At 42.8% G+C, this 23,620-nt stretch overlaps 1 protein-coding gene and 1 long non-coding RNA gene across 2 annotated transcripts; one reads left to right on the top strand and one right to left on the bottom strand.

Annotated features, from left to right (window-relative positions):
• The first annotated feature begins 5,018 nt into the window (after positions 1 to 5,018).
• LOC136493415 (uncharacterized) lies at positions 5,019 to 5,752 on the top strand. The gene is made up of 3 exons (XR_010768355.1): positions 5,019 to 5,067; positions 5,322 to 5,415; positions 5,660 to 5,752. It is a non-coding gene; the product is annotated as an uncharacterized lncRNA (long non-coding RNA).
• Positions 5,753 to 11,157: 5,405 nt separating this feature from the next.
• On the bottom strand, positions 11,158 to 12,122 carry LOC136493507 (histone H1-like). The gene is made up of 2 exons (XM_066489601.1): positions 11,915 to 12,122; positions 11,158 to 11,817 (listed from the first exon to the last, which is right to left on the bottom strand). The coding sequence occupies exons 1-2, from the start codon at positions 12,035 to 12,037 to the stop codon at positions 11,359 to 11,361; spliced, it is 582 nt and encodes a 193-aa protein (XP_066345698.1). The 5' UTR covers positions 12,038 to 12,122; the 3' UTR covers positions 11,158 to 11,358.
• Between the last annotated feature and the right edge of the window lie 11,498 nt (positions 12,123 to 23,620).

Below are 23,620 nucleotides of genomic sequence, written 5' to 3'. Positions count from 1 at the left end.
TGGTGCTCTGCCGCCGGCGTCACTATTCTGGCCGGCCGGTTTTCTTCTCTCTCCCCCGGATCCATTTCTGGCCGCCCATTTCTAATCCAACGGCCGAGAACGTCCGGTACCCCTTCGCGTGGCAGATTTGCAAAAGAGACCCTCAGTTTTGGATGAATAGAACCCGTAGCCCAGAGCACATTTCCCTGGTTACGCATTCTCGTTTTGAAAGCGTAAAGATCACTGCTTAAGTCTAAAATACGTTTTCAGTATTTATAGAAATGCCATTTGAACTGTTTTGCGTATAAAATTGTCGTTTTAGCTCCGAATTGATCCATTTAAATCGCGTTAGCTTCATAATTCCATAATCTACATGTTAGAACCACTGTTAGTCAAATTTGGAACTTTTTAATTTCATGGTTAGATTTAATTAAATATATGGCTATAGGAAAACCCGTTTAAATCATAACTTTCGCATTTTAGCTCCGTTTTTCGTGAACTTCGCGTTGATGTGATCGTAGCGAGACGTAGGTTATTTTCACAAACATTTTACCTTGTTTTCTATACTGTTGGTGTACTGTTCTAATGATAGGAATGTTTGCTTTGCATGAATGCTTTTGGAATGTTGTATGTTGCCGTGTTGGTCGTGTTCAGACGGTGAGGAGAACGTTGGAGATCAAGAATTCTTCGACGACTAGCAGGACCAGTAAGAGTTTGTGAACCAAGGCAAGTATAGCATGGGCCTACCTTGATGTCCTATTTCACTTTAATCAATTACTCATTTGCATGTGTCTAAATTGATACCCGTAAGGACATCCTGGTGATTGTTTATCCCGTTCCTTGTCTCTTATGGGTCAATTGCATATGGGTAGATTGCTAGTACTCTAACTGAACTTGATCTACATGATGATGAATAATTCTATGGAACTAAGAATTTAACATGATTTATAACAATTGTTCCATAGGGCGAAGGTGCAAATGACCTTTGTTCATGTTGCTCCTAGCCCTCCATAAGGACTTATATATCGGCAAAAGCTGGGACTGATAGTACAACCGGGAGAGTCATATGGCTCTGACTTTAGCTTAGTAATAGAGTTTTTCTAGCTAGTTAGAGGTTACCTTTTTGGCGTAAATGGGGCTTGCCACGTTGAGTATAGGGCTACCTCTGTTCCTATGAGTATAGCCGCGATGGATATGTGCCATAGGAAAGGGGCTTCCTATATCTGCCTGCCAAGAAAATCTAGCGGCCCTAACTTGTTAGAGAAACCTATGAAATGGCTTCATAGTGTACCCTGTCCGCTCACCTTGGCAGTGACATGGGAGTAATTAACCCGGGCATATGGGGATCACGACTCGCGATGAATGTGCACCACCTCTACAGAGGGTAACAAATTGTTATAACAGCCATGCTCACGGTCACGAGCGGCCCGAAAAACTCACAGAATAACTGGATACTTGTTGATGATTATTTAAGTCGTTCTACGATGATATATGGTACACTTGACTCTGATATATATTTTTATGGGATTAAATGGGAGCTTAAGCATAATTTGATAATACCTGAGAATAAAAGTTTGGCTTACTAAAAATGCTAACTGTAGTAAACCAGAGTCAACATTTTTTAGCTTCATAACCCCATGTTAGCTTGTTAAGTACGGGATGTACTTACGCTTGTTTATTTTCTTTATTTAGATAAAAATCCCGGATGGGTAACAGATGACAACGGGTATGAGGAATTCCCGGAGGATTTTTAGGCTTGTGGTCAACCAGTTGACCTTCCCTGTGATGGTGTTCCACGAGAGTGTTATCCTTTACTATTCCGATGTGTTGTGTAAGACTACTTAATATTATTATTTGAGATGTAAGAGACACCGTGATGATACTTTATATGATTTGTCGACTTATGTGTGTGACTGATTCCTGGGCACACATGAGTATTGTGCATTCAATTTTATCCTTAAAATTGGGTGTGACAATTGTTCCCCCTTCCCTCTCTGTGTGGTGATGGTGGGAGGTTTAAGACGAAGCTAACATGTGAGGTTCATGCGTCGCGATTAGAGAGAGAAGCAGCAGAGGTACATAGGTCATTTCGCATGCTCTTTTGGCCTTTCTAGACTCTCTGCCACGCTGGCATGCCCATCTGACATGCCATCTTAGCAAAAATGACAAAAACATAGTAGGGTTATTATTTGCGATGACAAATGTGTAGGGGCACGTATAAAGATGGCAAACGGAGAAGTGTCATCCGTAAGGATGGCAAAAAGTTAAAAATCCCCCCTGACTTTTCATCACGCACTGAGGAAGTGAAGACTAGAGAGGACATAGGAGCGACGAGAAACAGAGGGGACGGAAGCATGCGGCATCCTGCATCCGCGACGGCGCCGCATCCGTGCCAATGCTAAGAGCAAGGGGGAATTACCTGTGTGCCATTAAAAAGATCGCAATACCCTGTGTGCCCCTGAAAAAGTTCAGCGGTCTTCAGCGCCACTGCTCCAACTTTTTTGTACCCTCCATACCACTTTCGTCAGTTTGGGCTATAACGCCGTCAACTGCATGTGTGAAAAGACAAAAATACCCTTAAGTCTAAATATGTTATTAAATTTTTTTAGCATCTTAACGACTTCAAATGAAAAAACTCAAAACTAGAAAGTTGTAGATCTTGTCGAGATCTATAATTTTCATATAAAAATTATTTTTATTTAATTTCACAAAAAAATAATATAAATTTTCTAAGATATATTAATCATATCAAATCATATTTTTTACGGAATTAAATGAAAATATTTTTTATATGAAAATTATAGATCTCGACGAGATCTATAATTTTCTAGTTTTGAGTTTTTTTCATTTGAAGTCGTTAAGATGCTAAAAAAATTAATGGCATATTTACACTTAAGGGTATTTTCGTCTTTTTACACCGTAGTTTGACAGCGTTAGAGCCCAAACTGACGAAAGTGGCATGGAGGACACGAAAAAGTTAGAGTAGTGACGCTCAAGACCGCTGAACTTTTTTAGGGACACATAGGATGTTGCGATCTTTTTTAATGGCATACGGAGAATTGTCTGTAAGAGTAACTCCACCACAGCGCCTACCTATGAATGCTAAGGAAAAAAAACACAGCTACAGCAGAGCCCATGTATCCCCTAATTTGGAGTACACACCCAAATCTCTCCCACGGGCCTGATTCCTGTTGGCCTAAAAGGCCAGCCGCCATCCGCGCTGACGCTCCTCCTTCCCTCCCTCCACGTGCGCGCTCTGCTCCTACTCTCCCTCCGGCGGCACCCTCCGACGAGCGTCGCGACAGCGACACCGGCGACGCGGCTTCTTCTCCTCCCTCCCCGACGCGGCCAGATCCGAAGCAACTCCCTCCCATGTCTGCTGTGGCCCCTGCTCGTGGCCCCCTTCGTCGCGCGGCCCCTGCTAGCTTCTTCTCCGGCTGCGGCTGCTGCTAGCTTCTCCTCCGCTACAGTCGCTTGGGCGTGGGTGTGGTGCTCCGTCGCTGCCGCCACGTGGGCACGGGCGCTGCTCCAGCGCTAGCGTAGCCGCCCGTCTCGCCGCCACCACACGGGCATGCCCGTTCGTCCTGGCCACCCGAACACGGCCGTCCGCCCCTACTCGCGTGTCCTGGCCACTGTCGTACGGGTGCAGCCATCCGCCCCGGCCTCTGCTCGCCCCGCAGCTGTGTTTGTTCTCAATGACATATCGGTCCCATGTGTAAGTGTCTGTTTCGATGCTTTTGCGAGCTCTGATTTAGGGGCTTCCGCTAGAGCAATTACAGAGCATGGGGCCAATAAAAGTTGGGAAGAGCATCCAAATCAGAAGTAGAGGCTCCTGCTGAAGTTGCTCTAATGCCTGAGGGTTGATGACTAATTTAGGAGGGGAACGAGAATGAGACCAGAGATATTTATGCTAGCAGATGAATAACACATTTTATGATTTTTCCCATTCTTCTTTGATACACCAATGGCCTGATGCCACAGGAATGCTTTCCGCTTTGTTTATTGTGCGGAATTAGGGGTTCACCGCTAGGCACTTGGTTTGCTGCAGCCATTTTTCTTTTGCTGCATCATATAACTGGCCTTGGTTTACCTTCTTCTATTAATCATGAGGTAATAATGCTTAGTCCTCCTAATTGCCTACAATTTAATGTGTGGTATGCAGGTTTCTATCTCAAATTTCAAGGGAATGGAATTGTATCGCCATAGCATGTGCACTTAAAAAGGTACACCTACTGAATTGAAGTGCCATGATCTTATGGTGTTACCAATTTCACTCTATTTTATATATTCAACAAATCTTCTTCAGAATTATATTATGGCATAATTTTGAGTGGTCCAGCGAGTAAGTTATATATTTGTCAGAAGTGTAGTATACCTATGTATTTTAGTTTGCTACCCTTAGTGTTTCAGTGCTATAATTAGTACCTATGCACATCCAGGAATTCTATTTCAATGGTGCATTAGTATCTAGGTATTATCCACAATTTCCGATTTTATATAAGCCAACCATTATTTAGAAAAAAAATCCGCTTTCATGCCTTCGATGCCACACTTCCCTTCGTGCAAAGTGGTATTCCAGAGTGCCTTATAACATCCTCCGTAGAGAGAAATTTGCACGTTACCATACAACAAAATTACTATGAATCTTTGACTAAATGGAACTACCCCTTTTTTGCCTTCTGCGCAGGTGCAGGCAAAATGAATGTTGCCATACAAAAAACTTGTTGCAGATCTTTGACTAAGTTGAAGTAGCCCTTTTCGCCTTCTATCCAGGTGTAGACAAAATGATTGTTCACTCTTCCTTCTATGTGGGTTTCACGGGTCTCAAGTTTATTGCTGCGCATACATGAAAATCACTTGGGTTTGCTTACATTGATAATTCATAGTAAGGCTTCCTGCTACAAACTGGTCATAATTATTAATCTATCATTTTCCAAAACACATTCTAATTAATGTAAAATTCATTTCCCTAACAGTACCACTATTGTTGCCACTATGTCAATTCAAGGATTGGAAACTAAACAGGGAACATAAAATATTTTCCTTTCATTGGTTGTTGCATCGGCCAAGCTCCAACTGCTTCCAAAGGTCACGCTTCTATTGCACCCGTTAAAATGTATTCTCATTCCCCAAGCCCTCCCTAGAACCCTCCTCTTCTTTCTTCTATTGTGTTGTTGATTGGCGTCGGCCTGTGTTTGCCCCACCAGGTACGCCCACCCTTTCGATTCCCTTCCTGCTGTGCCAAGCCGAGCACCCAGACCTGAGCCTAATCCGTTTGTATTCGGATCTGATCTAATTATAGCCTATTGTGCCTACTAATCTCGCACTTTGTTTCAATTCAGTTGTTATACGTCCTGGTGCCTAGGGATCAAGTGTACATGCAATTCACACTACTGCCTAGGCTTATTTCGTACAGAGAGGGTTATGGTCATGAAGGTGAGCCATTTATTTACTTAGTGTGTCATAGTTCTCCTCAACAGTAGTTTCATCTAAGATCTTACTTTCGGGTGTTGTTAGTTTTTCTACAGCCTTGCAATAGTCCATGCCAACAGCTACACATATATATAGTGTGAAGGCGATTTGTTCTTAGTAATTCTATTACACGGAATCGTTCTCGACAAATGCATCTGTATCCCGCTATATGAATCGTTACCTTTGTTTTATGGATACCTGGTTTTAGGCAAAGCTCTTTTGAAGATAAAAACAAGGATATCATACTAATGGAAACAGAGGAAGCCTACGGAGTGGTACTGAATGTTGTGCTTGAATAGGTGGGGATCAACATGCACCTAACCTCTTTTTATGATTCCAGTTTCAACCAACCTGCACATATATGGTACTGCTTATAGTGTTTCTAAATCTGAGGTTTGTGCAGGTTAGTTCAACAATACCCTTTGAGTTCAGCGTACATGTGCCTGCTTATTCGACATCCTGGTGAGGTTTTATTCGAGATAATTGTTTATTTAATTGTACCTCGCATTGATGAGGATTCCTACAAATAATCAGAAAGCTTTAGAAAATTGATGATTGTAAATGAAATGCCTGTGTTCTTCCACCAATCTTCGAAACCTTGATGAGTTCATCATGGGGAAACGATCTTAATGTTGTCCATTCATCTATCCAGACAGATACAGAATGAAGATCAGTATCAAATTACACGGGTGAAGCCCCAATAGGCTACTGCTTTTCAAGGGCATTATCGATAGGCGTAGCCAAAGAGGGTATCAAGATGTTCATTCGCTTGTGAGGTACTACCGTAGTAGGCATGACCTGTTACTTAGATTATGCGATTTATGAGAGTAACCCATTTCTGATCATGCCTTCAAGCTCCAAGTTCATGAACAAATGATGCTGGCCAAATTACCGAGACCTCTAAAATGCTCTAATGTTTTTTTAATCAATTTATTTTCCCTCTAAACACATTCCACTGCTTGCTATCTAAACACATTCCGCTGTTTGCAATCTAAACACGTGCTCATTATATGCTGATGGTGTGGGTGTGCTGTGTATCACTAAAATTACGCTGAAAGCCTCTTTGCTTATGAAAGGTCATTCTAGGCATTTGCCAATTCATGTGATGCATTCCTACTTATGAAAGGTTTTACTAATATACATTGTTGTTAAGCAGTTTCTGTTTCTTTTTTTTTGCACTACAGTGTCGGCTCATATGCGTGTCTGTTTTTTGTTAGGTCTATATTCCCTACATCTGGGGTGCTTCTCATTTGTTTTAAAGATCCAACATATACTTTTGTTGCTCCTACAAATCACAGGTTGCTGTTGTTTAGACTAGTGGGCTAAACTCCTACTTTTCTTTCTATTTTCCTCATCTACGTTGCACTTTCCACCTATAGTCATAGTGTTGCTTGCTGAATTTGTAACCTCTGGTTATTCATATGCACGTTCACGTGCCGGACTATCGGTTCTATTCTATTCTACTATTGTTATTTAGATTGATCGATTTAAAACATCCGTTTGTCCTTTTTAAACATACAATGCTTGATTAAGATAATGAAAAAGGCATCATAGCTTATTGACTTTTCTGATAACCATTGTTTCCTTCTTTGCCAAAGTAATTGTTGTTCTTCGAGTGATATGTATGACATGAATAGTACAGTAAAGGCATCAATATTTGTTGTTCTTCGAGTGAGATGACATATATAGTATGGTAAATGCATCCAAAAATTATTTTCATTCGTTGCTGCAGCTAAATTCTTAACTGTACCCTCCTATGATTGTGTCTAATGGATGCCTGTGATTTGAGATTTTAGGATATTGGTTGCTCAGGTAAATTTGTTAGGGTTTTTTACTGCAATATATACTTACTGCTTCAGTAACTTCACACAGATTTTTTGCACTCTTATTATCTTTAAAGCTTCTCACTTATTCATATATTCTAGGATTAGATTGATCTGAAAAATGGGAAAAGAAGTGAACAACCATAATCCTATATCACAAAGCAACTGCTGATATACGATGAATGGAATATGATTTGTGAATGTTCGCTTGTCTTAGAAGGGGAGCCTTGGCGTAGTGGTAAAGCTTCTGCCTTGTGACCATGAGGTCACGGGTTCAAGTTCTGGAAACAGCCTCTTGCAGAAATGCATGGAAAGGCTACGTACAAAAGACCCAAGTGGTCGGACTCTTCCCCTGACCCTGCGCAAGTGGGAGCTACGTGCACTGGACAAATGACAATTCTGGTACTCTAATTAGTTTCAACTAATATTAATGCCTTTCGAAATCCAAGTCACCGATGTGCTTAATGAACACTTCTGGTTCATTTAAACCTTAATCGTTCAAAATTTGACTTTCTTTTTACATAGTGCATAACCTGCTAGAAATTAAAGCAAATGCTCCCATCAGCTATTTTTATTTTCTGAGGAAACTTCCGCTTCACTAAATAAGATAGCAAATGAGGTCAATCAAAATTATTTTGTCTTATCATAGAATGAATCCATGTCTCAGTACTGTATTCAAGCAAATCACTCTTGACAGTACTAAGACAAATGCATCGTCTACTGCATGTATCTCCGATCATATCTTCATGCATAGTTTGAGGTGGCCACATACTTCTACAGTTAAGATATAGTATTTCCCTTTCCTTAAAGAAAAGGCTTCCCTTCTTGCTAATAACAGACCTTATTATTATAGTTCCAGAACATAGGTTCAAACACAATAGTGTCTTGCTGCCAGACGGTGAACCATTAGCATTGTACCCCCAAAAAATATGATCTTTTTTTACTGACATGTCATCTATTGACATATTCATATAATATCTAATGCATATTACAGGCTTCAGCCACACCTGTTCAAAGCACGGTACATCCATCGGTCCTCTGTGGAAGCACCACAAAACAGCAAAGGTACTACGTCACCATCGTATGCTAATTATCTGTACCCAATACAAAGGGTACATCATGAATTACCATCGCCATTAACCAATTTCAGATACACATCAACAATACACAGGCATTGGAAGACTAAACGCATACAGCATGCACCCAGATGAAATTGCAAAAGAGATTGCAGTACCATTTAACTTATATGTCGCCATTTTCAAGGTAACATATATACCACCAAAGCTTTATCATCCATTTAAGCAAAGCGAATCTACAAGCAAATCTGCTTCCACAGCAGACACTCCATGCAGCGAGCTTTGACTTGGAGATGTTACCGTGATGCAAACAACATGAATTGGCTCATCTATCGTGGATGGCAGGTACATTCACCATGCCATAAACTGACACGGCTAACAGTCATCATGCTCTGCATTTATCTACAAAACTGTGACTTTTTCTGCTATAATTTGGAGTGCTTTTTAGACAAGTATTTTTATTAACAGTAGATAGATCCAAACTTAATGTTTCAGCAACCATTTTCCCTGTTGATTTCAGATTGATTGACATTTTGTTTCCACAGCCTAGGCGCCTGTGTGGCTCCAGCCTTCATCTGTGCCACTTCAATAGGTATGTTTCTCTTGCACACAAACAGAAGGCGTGTGTCTGTCTCTTCAGCATTCCACTTCATTTGGTCCTCTGAACCCCCATTCTCTGCTTTTGTTTCCTACCAGAATATGTGCTCCTTACAGTGAACAGTGCATAAAAACAACCAAACGCCAACATTTACAGCCCGTTTCGTTGGTCTGGATTTATATGGGATTAAACTCTAAGGACTCTTTGGATCATGAATCTAGCACATGATAATCGTACATGAATGTGTAACTTTGAAATTAGTTGAGACACCTGCATTTGTTACCTTAGGTTCACATAATGACCACATTTACTTTGTTTTGTTCCGAAGCTGTAGTTGGGCCTTAATGAATTGTGAAATATCGATATGATGATTCATGTTGTCTTTGAGTTTGTATGGAGAGAAGATAAGACAGTTGTAAACATTGCCAAGACATGTTTTCTATTTACAGCACATACACTTAGCCGACGCGCGCAAGGGCGCACGCATTCCACTAGTATATGAATAAGGATCTAGGCCTTCTTTAAATATAGGGCCTAAAGTTTTTTTTCATGTTCTATTGGATGTCATATATGGTGTTCGGATACTAATAAAAAATAAATTATAGAATTATTAAGTAATCTGCGAGACAAATTTATTAAGCCTAATTAATTTATCATTAGCATATGTGTTGCTGTAGCACCACATTGTAAAATAATAGAGTAATTAGGCTTAAATGATTCGTTTCGTAAACTGTATAATTGGTTATTTTTTTACTCTATGGGCGCGTTCGCTGGTCTGGTAAAACTAGACCCGCCGGCTAATCCTCCTCAGCGAATACTGTTCATCAACTAGCCGCTACAGTGTTTCTCTCTCATAAAATCGGCCAGTTTCAGTCAAGTTTCATACCAGCGAACGGGACCTATATTTAATACCTAGGCACGCATGCCAATATTCAATGGAACAAGGAGTAAAATTTAGTGGGAGAAATTAAACAAGCCCCGGCGTCTGCGATTCGGACCAATTACTACCGTACATGGGATTGCCGATTCCTCTTGTGGGGTCGGGTATATATGGTTAGAGTGATTGAGGATTAATGCTCGCCGGAGTCGGACGGCGCTCCGCCAGCGCTCTAAATAATTACTATATTATTAGATAAATCATTTAATATATTTTATAATAAAATTATTTGTATATGGCCCCGTTCGCTGGTCTGAAACTGGCTGAAAAACACTGTTCCGGCTGAATTGTTGGGAGAGAAAAATACTGTTTCGACTAAAAAAAGAAGTCGAACAAGTCATTTTTAAAACAAACGAACGGGGGCCATAAATATTATTAATAACCAACACGAAACTTTTTTTTTTGTGCTCACCAACACAACACGAATCTTTATAGCGACACTTAACGAGTGCACGTGACTCGTCTCATCATCCCTGGAGCGCCCGCGCGCGCGCGTTGGTGGTGCACGGGTAGAGTTCGCGATAAGATTGGGCCGCCAAGCTGGCCCCACCCAGCGATATTTGCCTCCACAACTAATGGATCAGGTTGGCGTCCGACGCGGTAATCCGGGGTCCAAAATTTTGAATCGGGCGGCCAACGAAATTTGACGGCGCGAGGACCGCGGGGTGGCGAACACGGCCACGCTCCGGACGTGATTGATTCGCCGCCACGGCCCACAGACGGCCGAAACGGACGGCTCGCCGATGAACACACGCTAATATCGGAGAAGTTGCGGATCAGAAAAACCAGCGAGTTCTTGCAGCGACCTCAAACCGATTCATGGCTTCATCCATTTCTGCCGCTGTGATCCCAATGCAGCTACGGACGGTGCCCAGACATCGTGGGTCTGTAGCCACGGCCACCACGATTCCTTCGCTAAAAGACGGTCCACAGTTCTACGTGGAAGAAGAGCAGTGGAGCACGAAACAATTGTGTACTGCATCGTATTTTTTGAACCGAACCCCTCCAATTCGCTTTAGAGGACGATAAAACGCACAAATAAGCCGCAACCCCAAATGAAAAGCGAAGCAGACGAATCCTGCAGCATCCAGCGTCTAAGACATCAAGGCTTTTGATCAGAACAATCGTGGCAAGCATGCCTTCGAACCCGTGACTCAGCGAGACAGCTATCGCACTGCACCATACCTACCCTTCTGCAAGAATAAAAGAACACACTCCAATTTCCTAATTGCATAAAGCGACAGGTGCTCAGATCACAATTCAGAATAGAAATTTCGGAAACCAAGTTGATTTTCACATATAGGGAGAACTGGATACATCTGCATCACGAGAAGCCTAGCCATTTGCTACACTAAGAAACCATGGTAGATAGAACTTGCCTTAGACAGAAGGCACCATCAGAGACGCTTTTGTTCACACGCTTAGTTTGTACAACCCCTAACCAACACCCCACCACCCTCTAAGCAACCCATCTCATGCGGCGACCTTCCGGGCCTTCTTGGCGGCGGGGGACTTGACGCTCTTGGGCTTGGCCTTGGCCTTGGCAGCAGGGGACTTCTTCGGCTTCGCGACCACCTTCTTCTCCGGCGCCTTGCGCTTGGTCCCGGCGGCGGCCTTCTTGGGCTTGGCTGCTGCAGCCGTCTTCTTCTTGGGCTTGGCGGCGTCCTTGACCGGCTTGGGCGCAGCGGTCTTGGCGGCGGCGGGCTTGGCCTTGGGTTTGGGTGTCGTCTTCTTGGCGGCGTCGGAGAGCTTATACGAGGCCTTGACCTTCACGAGCTTGCCCTTGGCGGCGAACCCGCGGAGCTGGATGGAGAGCATCTTCTTGAAGTTGGCCGGCAGCGACGCGCCGTGCTTCTCCTCCGTGTACTTGGCGATGGCGTGGGAGCTAGAGCCGGTCCTCTCCTTCAGCGCCGAGATCGCCTCCTTGATCATCTGCAAGGGCACGGAACAGAACAAGATTCGATCAGACCCCAATTCCGACGGAACCCAATCAATCAATGAAAACCGAACGCAGATCGACGACGCTCACCTCGAAGTAGGGCGGGTGGGCTGCACCGGCGGCGGCCGCCTTCGGCTTGGCGGCTGCGGGCTTCGGCTTCGGCGCCGTGGCGGTCTTGGCGGGGCGGGAGGCGGGCTTGGCGAGGGCAGGCATCGTGACCGGTGGGATCGTGCTAGGCAAAGTGGGCTCCAGAAACTGCAGGTATGTGAATGGATAGATTTTGGAGCGGGAGCTGTGAATGGATAGATTCGACGGGACCGGGTCGCCCCCATTTATAGGCGGCGAAGGGAGCGATCCGGCGGGACGGGAGTTCTGCATCCTGATTGGCTGGAGAGGAGAGGCCACGGATCGCGGTCCGCGGGTGGAGCGCTGAGCGCATCGGGGCCGTTGGATGGAGTGGGCGGTGCGGGCGCAGGCCAGTGTTTGCAGCCGACGCGCACAGCGGGAAATGCAATTTCTACTTGGGCCATGTTTAGATTGTAAAAAATTTCAATCCGATGAATAGTAGCACTTTTGTCTTATTTGGTAAATATTATTCAATCGTGGACCAACTAAGCTTAAAAGATTCATCTCGTGATTTCCAACTAAACTGTGCAATTAGTTATTTTTTTTTACCTACATTTAATGCTTTATGCAAACAGCTAAAAATTGATGTGACGGAGAGAGTGAAAAAAATTAAATTTGGAGGTCATCTAAACAAGGCCTTGAAACAAAAACCGCGCGAGCGCCTGTCAGTGGAACCCGTGCACCGTGGACCGGTGAGTGGTAGTCCTGCTCTCGCTGTGGACGTGCCCGATGGGTGGGGGAATGGGGTTGCACTGATTTCCCGGTGTTCTGTGAAACGGGTGTACAAACAGGTGCACTGATGGAGTGATGGGCGTGGATTTGCGCGTGGTTTCAGGCCTTCGGTTCCCAATCTGGATACGGGTGTATCTGGAGTTTTCAGGAACCTGGGGTTACCAAAATGCCCTTGTCTCCCTTTCGTGAAAATCGTGATCATATTCTCATCTCGAACTATAGGCTATAGCTCATCAAATTTTATAAGCAATATATTCATATTATTAAATATTTATTAGATTTACCATGTGAAAAATCGTTCCGCAGCACGTAGTACTCCTTTTTCTCCATAAAACAAATTGACTTTTTTTAAGAAAACACTCCTTCGTTTATTCATTGTTCATACAGAAAGAGTTACAGATGCCAAAAGACTCCCTTAAAAACTAAATTTGTCTACCTAGTGACTCCTAAACACAGCTTCTTGCCAAAGAGCGTGCATCCCCATTAGAGTTGCGACCCTTGTGAACAATCTCTGCTGAGGTATGATTACCATAGTCATTTTGATGTCCCTAATGACTTTTGACCATAAGGTACCAGGTCCATCGGTATTTCAACAAGCAGCCTGTTCGTTTGGCTGTGGCTTGTCGTAAACGATCATAAATTTCCAGCTGAAACAGTATTTTTCTCTCACACAAACCAGTCAGCAGTACTTCTTCACAAACCAGCAACGATAACCAGCCAACCGAACAGACCGAAGATTGGTACAATTACTTAGTTTGAACCGTTGAAGGCCAAGGTCAGAAGCAAACCACAGCCCTTCTTGGCATGCCAGAGCTTCTAACTGCTCTGGGTCTATAGTGTCGGACAATAGTCAAACTAACGGATTCATACGATCAATGTCCATAGGCCTTGTGATATCATATTTAGGCCTTGTTTGGTTTTCATAAGTCAGGTGACTTATTAAGTCAGGTGACTGAAAATCAGTGACTTATAAGTCATGCCTGTTTGGTTGTAGATGACTTATAAGCTCATTAAAGGTGTGGGTCCCACGCGAAAAGGGTGACTTATAAGTTTTAAGCAGGGGTGAACCAACTTAAAACTTATAAGCATGGGTGACTTATAAGTTGGTAGTGTTTGACAAAATAAGTCACTTTTTTCACTTTTTAACTTATAAGTAAGTGACTTATTTGAAACCAAACATGGCCTTAAGGCCTGATTGGCTGCACCGTGGAGGCTTGGAGCTGCAATGAACGCAGTCTTACTCTTTGAGTTGACTGTATGACGAGAGAGGGATTCATGATGAACCGAGGGTAGCTTAGGAAGTGTTTAGATTTTTTAGACTCTACAATCCTCGAGAGAGTAGGAATTTTTCTGGCGGGTTCATAAACCAAACAAATCTATCAGTAGACTCGTAGATACTACTCCTTGCTAGACTGTTAGCATCCCTGTGGACTTATGACTCGCGAACAGACTTCACCGAGACAAACTCCAGTGATCGTGCCTTGATCTCCTGAATAATCTGGCCATGAGGACTCATACTTGCTCCTCCAATGCTCTTGATGTGGTTCTCCGAAGCAACCTAGGCCTTATTTAGATCATCTCTAAATTCTAAGTTTTTTTACTTTCTTTCCATCACATCAATTTTTGGACGTATGTATGGAGTATTAAATATAGGTAAAAAAATAATTAATTACACAGTTTGGTTGTAAATCACGAGACGAATCTTTTAAGCCTAATTAGTCCATGATCGGACAAAGTTTGTCAAATACAAACGAAACGTGCTACAGTGTCCAGATTGCAAAAATTTACAATCTAAACAAGGCCCTAAAGCCTTTGTATGCCCAGATCGCTGCCCAATGCCAGCGCTTCCCGGCAAGCCACTGCCTCCATTAATTCTGGCTCCATCGCTCTACCAATGCCGATGACCCCAAGAAAAGCTTCATTCCCATCCCACGCAACAACAGTTGCCGAACCAGTATGCAGATTCTTGGAGATAGAAGTGTCGACGTTGATCTTCGTCCACTGTGCTAGAGGCGGGATCTAGCAAGGGACATGGCCCTGCCCTGTTGGATTGATCTCCCACGCCATTAGGCCCAACGGCCTTTGGGCCTTGTTCTCGCGCCCTGATCGGGGGCGCCCAACCCTACATGGTTGGTGGGCCCCCATCGCACAGCGCTATAAAGAAAAGGTGGGGGTCGGGGCTCGCAGTACGAGGTTCACCGCGCCGCCAGTCACCCCACCGACATCCTAACCCTAACCTGATCTGATGAATATGACTAAAAGAACTCCAACAATGGTACTGGAGCTAGGTTCCGAGAAGAAACTGGATCGAGAAAAGAAAATAGAAACAAGAACCCTAGACCTAAATCCTTTCGAATAAGAGAAAACCCTAGACCCAAATCCGAAAGAGGGGAGAAGGGGAAGAAGAAAGAAAAGAAGGGTCGGAACCCTAACCCTAACCCCAGTTTCCCATTCAGATGAACGAAAAAGAAAGAAATCGAAAGCACAGAAAACCGAATCGGCAAGAACGAACCCTAACCCTAACCCTAGTTTCCCATTCGGATGAACCCAAAAAGAACAACTCAAATCAGAAAAGGGAAAGTGGGGTTAGGGTTAGGGTGCGTCGGATGAACCTTCGCCGGCACGGGAGAAGAAGCCGAGCCGGGGACGCTGGCTCGTCGGGCTCGGCCAAGGAAGCGTCGCGGCCAGGCCGCTCGACGGCGGCGTGCTCACCCATTGGGGAGCACGCGCGCCGGCGAGGGGGCCGGCGACGGCGCCGAGGCTCGCTCCACCGCCCGCTCGCTCGTCGCGCTCGCTCTCGGTTGTGGCTGCGCTGCGCTGAAGAGAGAAGAGAGAGTGCGGCGAAGAAGAAGAAGAGAGAGAGAGAGAGAGAGAGAGAGCTGGCGCGAATGCGCTAGGGTTTCCAGGCCACCGGCCGTGGTGACGTTTTTGATCCGGTCGAAACGGACGCTTAGCCGTCGGATCAAGACGGACGCTCGAGATTGGATGGGCCAACTCGCCGGCCTAGGCGGGCACGAGCGGGCGCGGCACTTTGCTGGCCCAGGCCCAGGTTGCGGCCTGGGTGCGGCCTGCGCGCGCGGAGGACTGGGCCGAGCCGGCTTTTGCCGTCTTGGGCCGCGCTGGGCTGAAATAAAAGAAGAAAAATTTTGTTATTTTTCAGGAGCAATTTTAATGCATAATTTTGATGAATTTGAATGATTTTGATACAATTTTTCTGTGCAAATTTTATCCAATGATATTTTGCTCAGAAAAACAGTAAATTTTAGTGCTTCTGGAAAATAATAATATGAAAAGATTATTAATGTTTCCGCTGTGTATGATAATTATTGTTCTCTTTGATTAAATTTGAACCAACGGGATAATTTAATTTTAAGAGAAATGAATTTCTGATAATTTTGATGCGATTATGATATTGTTATTTTCTGACCAACGTTGTTAATAACAATATTATAATTTTTGATCCATGAGAAATTGTGCATTAATTTTACTTCTACCCAACGGTGATGTAAAATATTTTGCATGGATGAATTATAAGTTTTAATTTGATCAACGCTGAGTTAAAAGCATGAAATTTTATGTATAAATGTTTCTTACTTACTCTGGTGTGATTTCAGGAGGCAAATGCATTGTGAACATTATCAACATCCCGACACTCAATGGGACCAATCACCGTGTGTGGCGGAAGAAGTATGAATTAAAACTTGCGTTGGGAGAGGTTGATTTTGCCATCACCTCACCATGTCCTACTAAGCCAGAGGACCCGGTGAGAGGTGAAAATGAATCTGACGCTGATTTCGCTGCTCGAAAGCGTGATCATGCTGAAATAAGAATGAAATATGACCTTGAACATAGGCAATGGACTCTCTCCAACCGCAAGTGCCTGTTGGTAGCCAAAGCCACCATAGAAGAACAGATAAGGGGCTCAGTCCCTGAATGTGCTACTGCCAGAGAATATCTTGAGAAAATCAAGAGTTAGTTTACTGGGTCTACCAAGGCCACAGTAAGTTCACTGATTAAGAAGCTTGTGAATGAGAAATTCACTGGTGGTAGCATAAGAGAGCACATTTTAAAGATGAACACTACGGCATCTAAGCTAAAAGAAATGAATTTAAAGGAGGAGGATTTCCTGATTCATTTGATTTTTGCTTCTTTGCCAAAAGAATATGGCACCTTTATTGTGAATTACAATATGCAGCCTGAAAAATAGGGCATAGAAAGACTCATCTCAATGTGTGCTCAAGAAGAGGAGAGGATAAAGTCCTCACAAGGTGAATCTGCTCATTTTGTGAAGGATAACAAAAGAAAGAACTTTAATAGCAAGAATTCTAAACCATAAGGAAAACCTAAGTAGGATAAGTCCTCTTCCTCCAGTTCACAGGGAAAGAAACCCTAGGATTCTGAGAATCAGCAGTATGGTGGAGCTGAAAAAGATCAGTGCAAGCACTGCTTCAAGAAGGGACACTACAAGATGGATTATCTAGACTTTCTGAAATCTCTGCTAAAGAAAGGTGATGAATTTATTACATTTGTAGATGAATCCCTGTATTTATGTTATGATAAATCCACTTGGTGGGTTGATTCAGGAGCAACTACTCATGTTGCAAATTCCTTATAGGGGTTAAGTGGGACGAGAACCTTGCAAAGAGGGAAAAGAACGATTAAAGTTACAAATGGAGTGCAAGCCAATGTTGAAGCCATTGGATTTTTTTCTTTAGAATTGAATAATGGTTTTGTACTTAGACTTAAAGAAGTACTTTATATTCCCTCTTTGCGTAGAAATTTGATAAGTGTTTCGAAACTTGATGATGATGGAATTGATTGCCATTTTGGTGATGGTAAGTATAAGATACTGGTTAATAATAAATGTGTTGGTCTTGCCTTACGACAAGATAAGCTTTATTTATTATCTCTTGCTAAGAATGTGAACAATGTATGCGATGAGAATATGAATGATTCCCCATCTGCGGATGTAACTAAGAAGCGGAAGAGAATTGATACTGTCTCTTCGAAATTATAGCATTGTCACTTGTGCCATATTTCGAGGGGGAGAATGGAACGATTGGTTAAGGAATCAATTCTCCCGCACTTAGAATTTTTAGATTTAGAACAATGTATTGATTGCATCAAAGGAAAGTATGTCAAGAAAATTAAGAAAGATGTCAAACGAAGCACAGGAATTTTAGAAAATAATCCACACAGACATATGTGGTCCTTTTCCTGTAAAAAGTGTGGATGGTTATGACTCGTTTATAACATTCACAGACGACTACTCTCATTATGGCAATATTTATCCAATTAAAGAAAGATCGGAAGCATTGGATAAATTCAATATATTTAAAGCTGAAGTTGAAAATCAGCACAATAAGAAAAATTAAGATAGTACAATCAGACCAAGGTGGAGAGTACTATGGGTGACATACCCCATATGGCCAAATTCCTAGACCATTTGCAAGGTTCCTACAGAAAAATGGCATAGTTGCTCAGTACTCCACACCGGGGGAGCCTCAGCAGAATGGAGTGGCTGAAAGATATAACCGTACCTTAATGGATATGGTAAGAAGCATGATGAGTTACTCCACATTACCGATTAGTTTATGGATGGAAGCACTGAAAACCGCCATTCACATACTTAATCGAGTAACAAGTAAATCGGTGCCTAAAACACCGTATGAATTATGGACAGGAAGGGAACCCTCACTTAACCATTTGCGTGTGTGGGGCTATCCAGCTGAGGCAAAAGTATTTAACCCAAACATAGAAAAGTTAGACTCTAAGACAGTCAGCTGCCATTTTATTGGCTATCCAGAAAGATCGAAAGGATATCGCTTCTATTGTCCTGACAGACATACGAAGATTGTAGAAACAAGACATGCTGTGTTCTTGGAGGATAACATAATCAGGGGGAGCATGGTAGCACGAGAAATCAGCCTACAAGAGAAGCGGGTACATGTACCCACTCCGATGGTTGAAGAACCATTCTTCACGCTACCTGCTGCTATTGCACCGATAGTGCAGGACACTATAGTGCCAACACCTGTTGCAAGTTCTCCCGTGGCGACAATAAATGAACATGAGGAACCTATCCTTGAGGAACCTATCCTTGAGGAACCTATAGAATCAAATGTTGCACATAAGGAAGAACAACAACAGCCAATGTGGAACAAGTGCTGGAGGCACCTAGAAGGTCTCAAAGAATAAGAAGATCAGCTATTACTGATGACTATGAAGTTTATGAAACAGAAGAATGTCAGATGGGGGATGATCCCACCTCATTTGAAGAAGCCATAAGAAGCTACCACTCATCAAAGTGGCTTAAGGCCATGGAAGATGAATTGAAATCAATGAGTACCAATAAAGTTTGGGACTTAGAAAATATTCCTAAAGGAGCTAAAACAGTAGGCTGTAAATGGGTCTATAAAACAAAATATGACTCCCAAAGGAATATAGAAAGATTTAAAGCGTGACTTGTGGCGAAAGGCTTCACGCAAAGAGAAGGGATTGATTACAATGAGATGTTTTCTCTAGTCTCATGTAAAGATTCCTTCAGAATTATAATAGCACTTATAGCCCACTATGATTTGAAGTTACATCAAATGAATATAAAGACGGCTTTCCTAAATGGGGATTTGGAAGAAAATGTTTATATGGCACAACCAAAAGGTTTTGTCGTAAAAGGAAAGAAAAATATGAGATGCCGCCTGAAGAAATCAATCTACGGATTGAAGCAAGCTTTAAGACAGTGGTATTTAAAGTTTGATAGAACGATAAAAGGTTTTGGGTTTGAAGAAAATGTTGAGGACAATTGTGTTTATGCAAAGTTCAAGAATGGAAAGTACATATTCCTAATTTTGTATGTGGATGATATCTTGCTTGCTAGTAGTGATATTAATCTACTAATAGAAACGAAGAAATTCTTGTTCTCAAACTTTGATATGAAAGATCTCAGTGAGGCCTCGTTCGTTTTGGGAATAGAGATTCATCGAGACAGGAGAAAAGGGGTTCTAGGATTATCGCAAAAGGCATACATAGAAAAGGTCCTAAAGAAATTTAGTATCTATGCGTGCAGTCCTTCACCTGCTCCTATAGTCAAGGGCGATAGATTTGGGGAACATCAGTGTCCCAAGAACCAATATGAAATTGACCGAATAAAAGCGGTACCGTATGCTTCAGCTGTTGGAAGTTTACAATATGCTCAAGTGTGTACACGCCCTGACTTAGCTTTTATTACCGAGTTACTTGGTAGATATCAAAAGAATCTAGGAATTGAACATTAGAAATTAGTGAAGAAAGTCCTGCGTTATTTGCAGGGTACGAAATGCCTCATGCTTACGTATAGAAGATCTGATTCCCTATAGATAGAGGGGTATTCAGATTCTGATTATGCGGGAGATGAAGGAAAATCCACGTCAGGATATGTATTTACTCTCGCAGGAGGGGCTATATCGTGGAAAAGCTCCAAACAAACCGTGACTACATCCTCGACAATGTATGCCAAGTTTATAGCATGCTATGAGGCAACAGGGCAGGTGAATTGGCTAAAGAAATTCATACCTGGATTGAAAGTGATTGATGATATAAATGAACCACTGAGATTGTATTGTGATAACAATTCAGCGGTACAGTACGCTCACGACAATAGGTCAAGTGGTGCTGCCAAACACATTGACATAAAGTACTATGTTGTGAAAGATAAAGTTCAGGATCATATAATAAATCTTGAGCATATAATTACAGAGAAAATGCTCGTGGATCCACTCACAAAGGGCTTACCACCCAACGTGTTTAGAGAACACGTAGCTGGCATGGGTTTAAGGGAAAGCCTATGATTCCCGAACATACAAAGGGCCCAAAGAAAGTTTATATTTCAAAACGGAGAAGTGTATTGTGGTTGTTAGTCTAATGGCACTAATTGCTGTGATGATGGGATAGTTCTATGCACTAATCTATGATGAAATAGGATGGAAGCAAGAAAAATATGAATCGAAAGTTTTGAGTAAGAATTAAAGAACGAAGAAAGTGATGAGAGATCAAGGGGGAGAATGTTGGATTGATCTCCCATGCCATTAGGCCCAACAGCCTTTGGGCCTTGTTCTCGCACCCTGATCGGGGGCGCCCAACCCTACATGGTTGGTGGGCCCCCATCGCACAGCACTATAAAGGAAAGGTGGGGGGTGGGGCTCGTAGTACAAGGTTCACCGCGCCGCTAGTCACCCCACCGACATCCTAACCCTAACCCGATCTGATGAATATGACTAAAAGAACTCCAACATGCCCAGCGCCCTGCTTCTCCTTTGGTGCCGGTCTTATCACCCCAACTCCTCCATTGCTTCCAAAGAATACAACTCACTATAAAACTCGGAGACCAGGCACCCAATCTCCTGTATATCTTGAGTGAATTCCCCATTCACTTTTTTAAATTTCTTAATCTTATTCCGGTGTTTCCTCTAGCTCGGACATAGGTGGAAAAAGGGTGTGTATTCCGGTCCCTCGTCGATAACAACATAATGCGAGAATACTGTCTCCACATGATTTCCTCATGTTGATTAAGTTCAACAACTCTCTTCGTGGCCTTAATCTCCTCATAGCTTGGCTCCATATGTTATGGATCAGACTGCAGTTGATCGAGCTTATCTTTTAGCACCTTTAGTTCTTGCTGGACATGCCCAAAGGATTGTAGACCCCAAGCACTAAGGCTAGCAGCCATAGATGCTAGCTTTTCTCTACCTCCCTCACAATTCATGCCTTCCCGTCTCAATGCCAAGCTTGCTAGATAAGTCGTAGAAACTCTGCATGGGTTTCCCGCACCACTTCATATTTAAACGCCTTCCTTCACCTCCTGCCTTGTGGCCCCTCCCATGCACCCACCTTAAAAGGATGGGTTCTTGATCGGATGCAGCCACAGTCAAGTGTTCAACTTTTGCTTGAGGAATTCACGTATACCATCTGTCGTTGCAAGAGCTTTGTCTAGGTGGACTTGACAAAACTTCCCTCGATGACCTTCTTCTCAAAAGTCCAACTCCAAAATTCATACCCAAGGTCGTACATGCCACACACATCAAGACCATCTCCCAGAAACCTGCTAGCTGACCATAGCTCATCTCCTGAACGCCAACATGTTCCAAGTGAAGTAAAACTTCATTGAAGTCATAGATACACATCCCTAACAACGGGGATGATGACTTAATGAACTTAAGCATGTCACATGTCTTGTGCCGTTCCGCTACCTATGCTTCGCCATAAACACAAGAGTCTCCATGGATCCCTCCCCTCCTCCGTAATCACACAATCGATATGAAAGGATCTTGATGTCGCCTAGGAGGCCTAGAGGGGGTGAATAGACCTATAAAAATTCAACTCAAAACTCTATTAGAACAGAGGGCGGCACTGCCGGCCTTATAGGGCGTCACTGCTGCTCTTCAAAAATAAAGTAGACAACGTTGAGATTTTACAGATAGTAACCTGACCCTCTTAGCTGCTCAATCCTGCAACAGAAAGATAAAATCTAATTCAAAGACTGGATACCATAGAAATCTCACACAAGAGAGGATCGAGCTACCTAACCCTAACAATCAGCTAGCAAAGAGCTGAACCAGCAAGAATACAAAGTGAAGCACGCGAGACACAAAATTTATCCCGTGGTTCAGCTCGCCACCAAGGCTTGCCTAAGTCCATATTGTTGAGGCATCCACAAAAGGATTAGCTTGCCACCAAGGCTTGCCTTGCCATCGTTCTCAAATCAAGAAAATGAACTCTTGAAGTGAGGGGTAATTTCTTAGCTGCAGAATGAGGTTATAAACCTTCTAAGGCTGCCACACAAGTTAGCAAGCACAAGGGCGATGCCTAACCAGCTAGGAGCAAGCTCCAAGAGTAATAAACCCTAGAACCGCCGGCCAAATGTGAACCAAATGCTCTTAGACTTTGAGAATCAGTGGGTCTTCTCTCCAATCGAGTTTTGCTGCCTTTTCTCTCAAGTTTTGATGGTGGGAATCAAGGATTTGCTTGAGGGATGAAGGAGCAACAATGGAGGAGAGAGATGTGAGCTTTGGTCTATTCAGTTTTGAACTAAACCATTGGAGAAGAAGGATCTTCATTGTGGGCTGGCCCAAATGGTATTTATACATCTTGGGTCCCAACGGTCGTTTATGGGTGGCACTGCCGCCCTAGCCAAAACAGGTAGAATCTAGAAATTTTTGGCTATCTGCTTTGGCTAGGTAAGAGGATATAGATCTATAGTTTTGAGCATCTGGTTATATAGTTGACCAACTGTACTAGAATCCCTCTTTATAGTATGGCTTTTTCTAAACTCAAATTCAAAGCATAAAAGAATATAAATGCCTTTGAGCTGGTTGCCACTTCATTTGGCAATTGAAAACTTCTATTATCGAATATGTTTTCCTCATTCTCATTATACATTGATTATGTGACTTGAACCATTTCCATATATATGAGTTCACCTTCATGGCTTCAAGTCATTTCCACTAATGATTTGATCCTTAACACAATATGACTCCTCATAGCTTGATTAGTACTTCGACTCAATACAAGTACTCTCTTCTTCACCTTAGCCATGGTACCTCAGTCGCCAAGCCATCGCTTGCCCTTCACCTTCACTTAGTACCTCAAAGCCCTTTCCTTGCTATCTTCACCCTATCAAGCTATACTTAAGTCACATTATATTAAGCATCTATTGAAAAATATTTCTTCAATATTTTGAACCTTGCTTGAATATTTTTCTAGATATGAATGTTGAGATCAATCAAGCTTCAGTTTGTCTCACATAGAGACATACATGGATCAACATCAATATGGTCAAGCTAATTCATGATTCCATATTTCCTTCTTATTTTGGCTTGACACTCCAATTGATCTTTCATATATTCATCCATGTAAGCACACCAATGTAGAGACCGACTTATATCCACTATACATTGTCATTTA

This window comes from Miscanthus floridulus, chromosome 11, assembly GCF_019320115.1.
Source record: "Miscanthus floridulus cultivar M001 chromosome 11, ASM1932011v1, whole genome shotgun sequence".
NCBI classification, from domain to species: domain Eukaryota; kingdom Viridiplantae; phylum Streptophyta; class Magnoliopsida; order Poales; family Poaceae; genus Miscanthus; species Miscanthus floridulus.
Note: the sequence above shows the minus strand (reverse complement) of the source record. Positions and strands in the feature narration are given on the sequence as shown.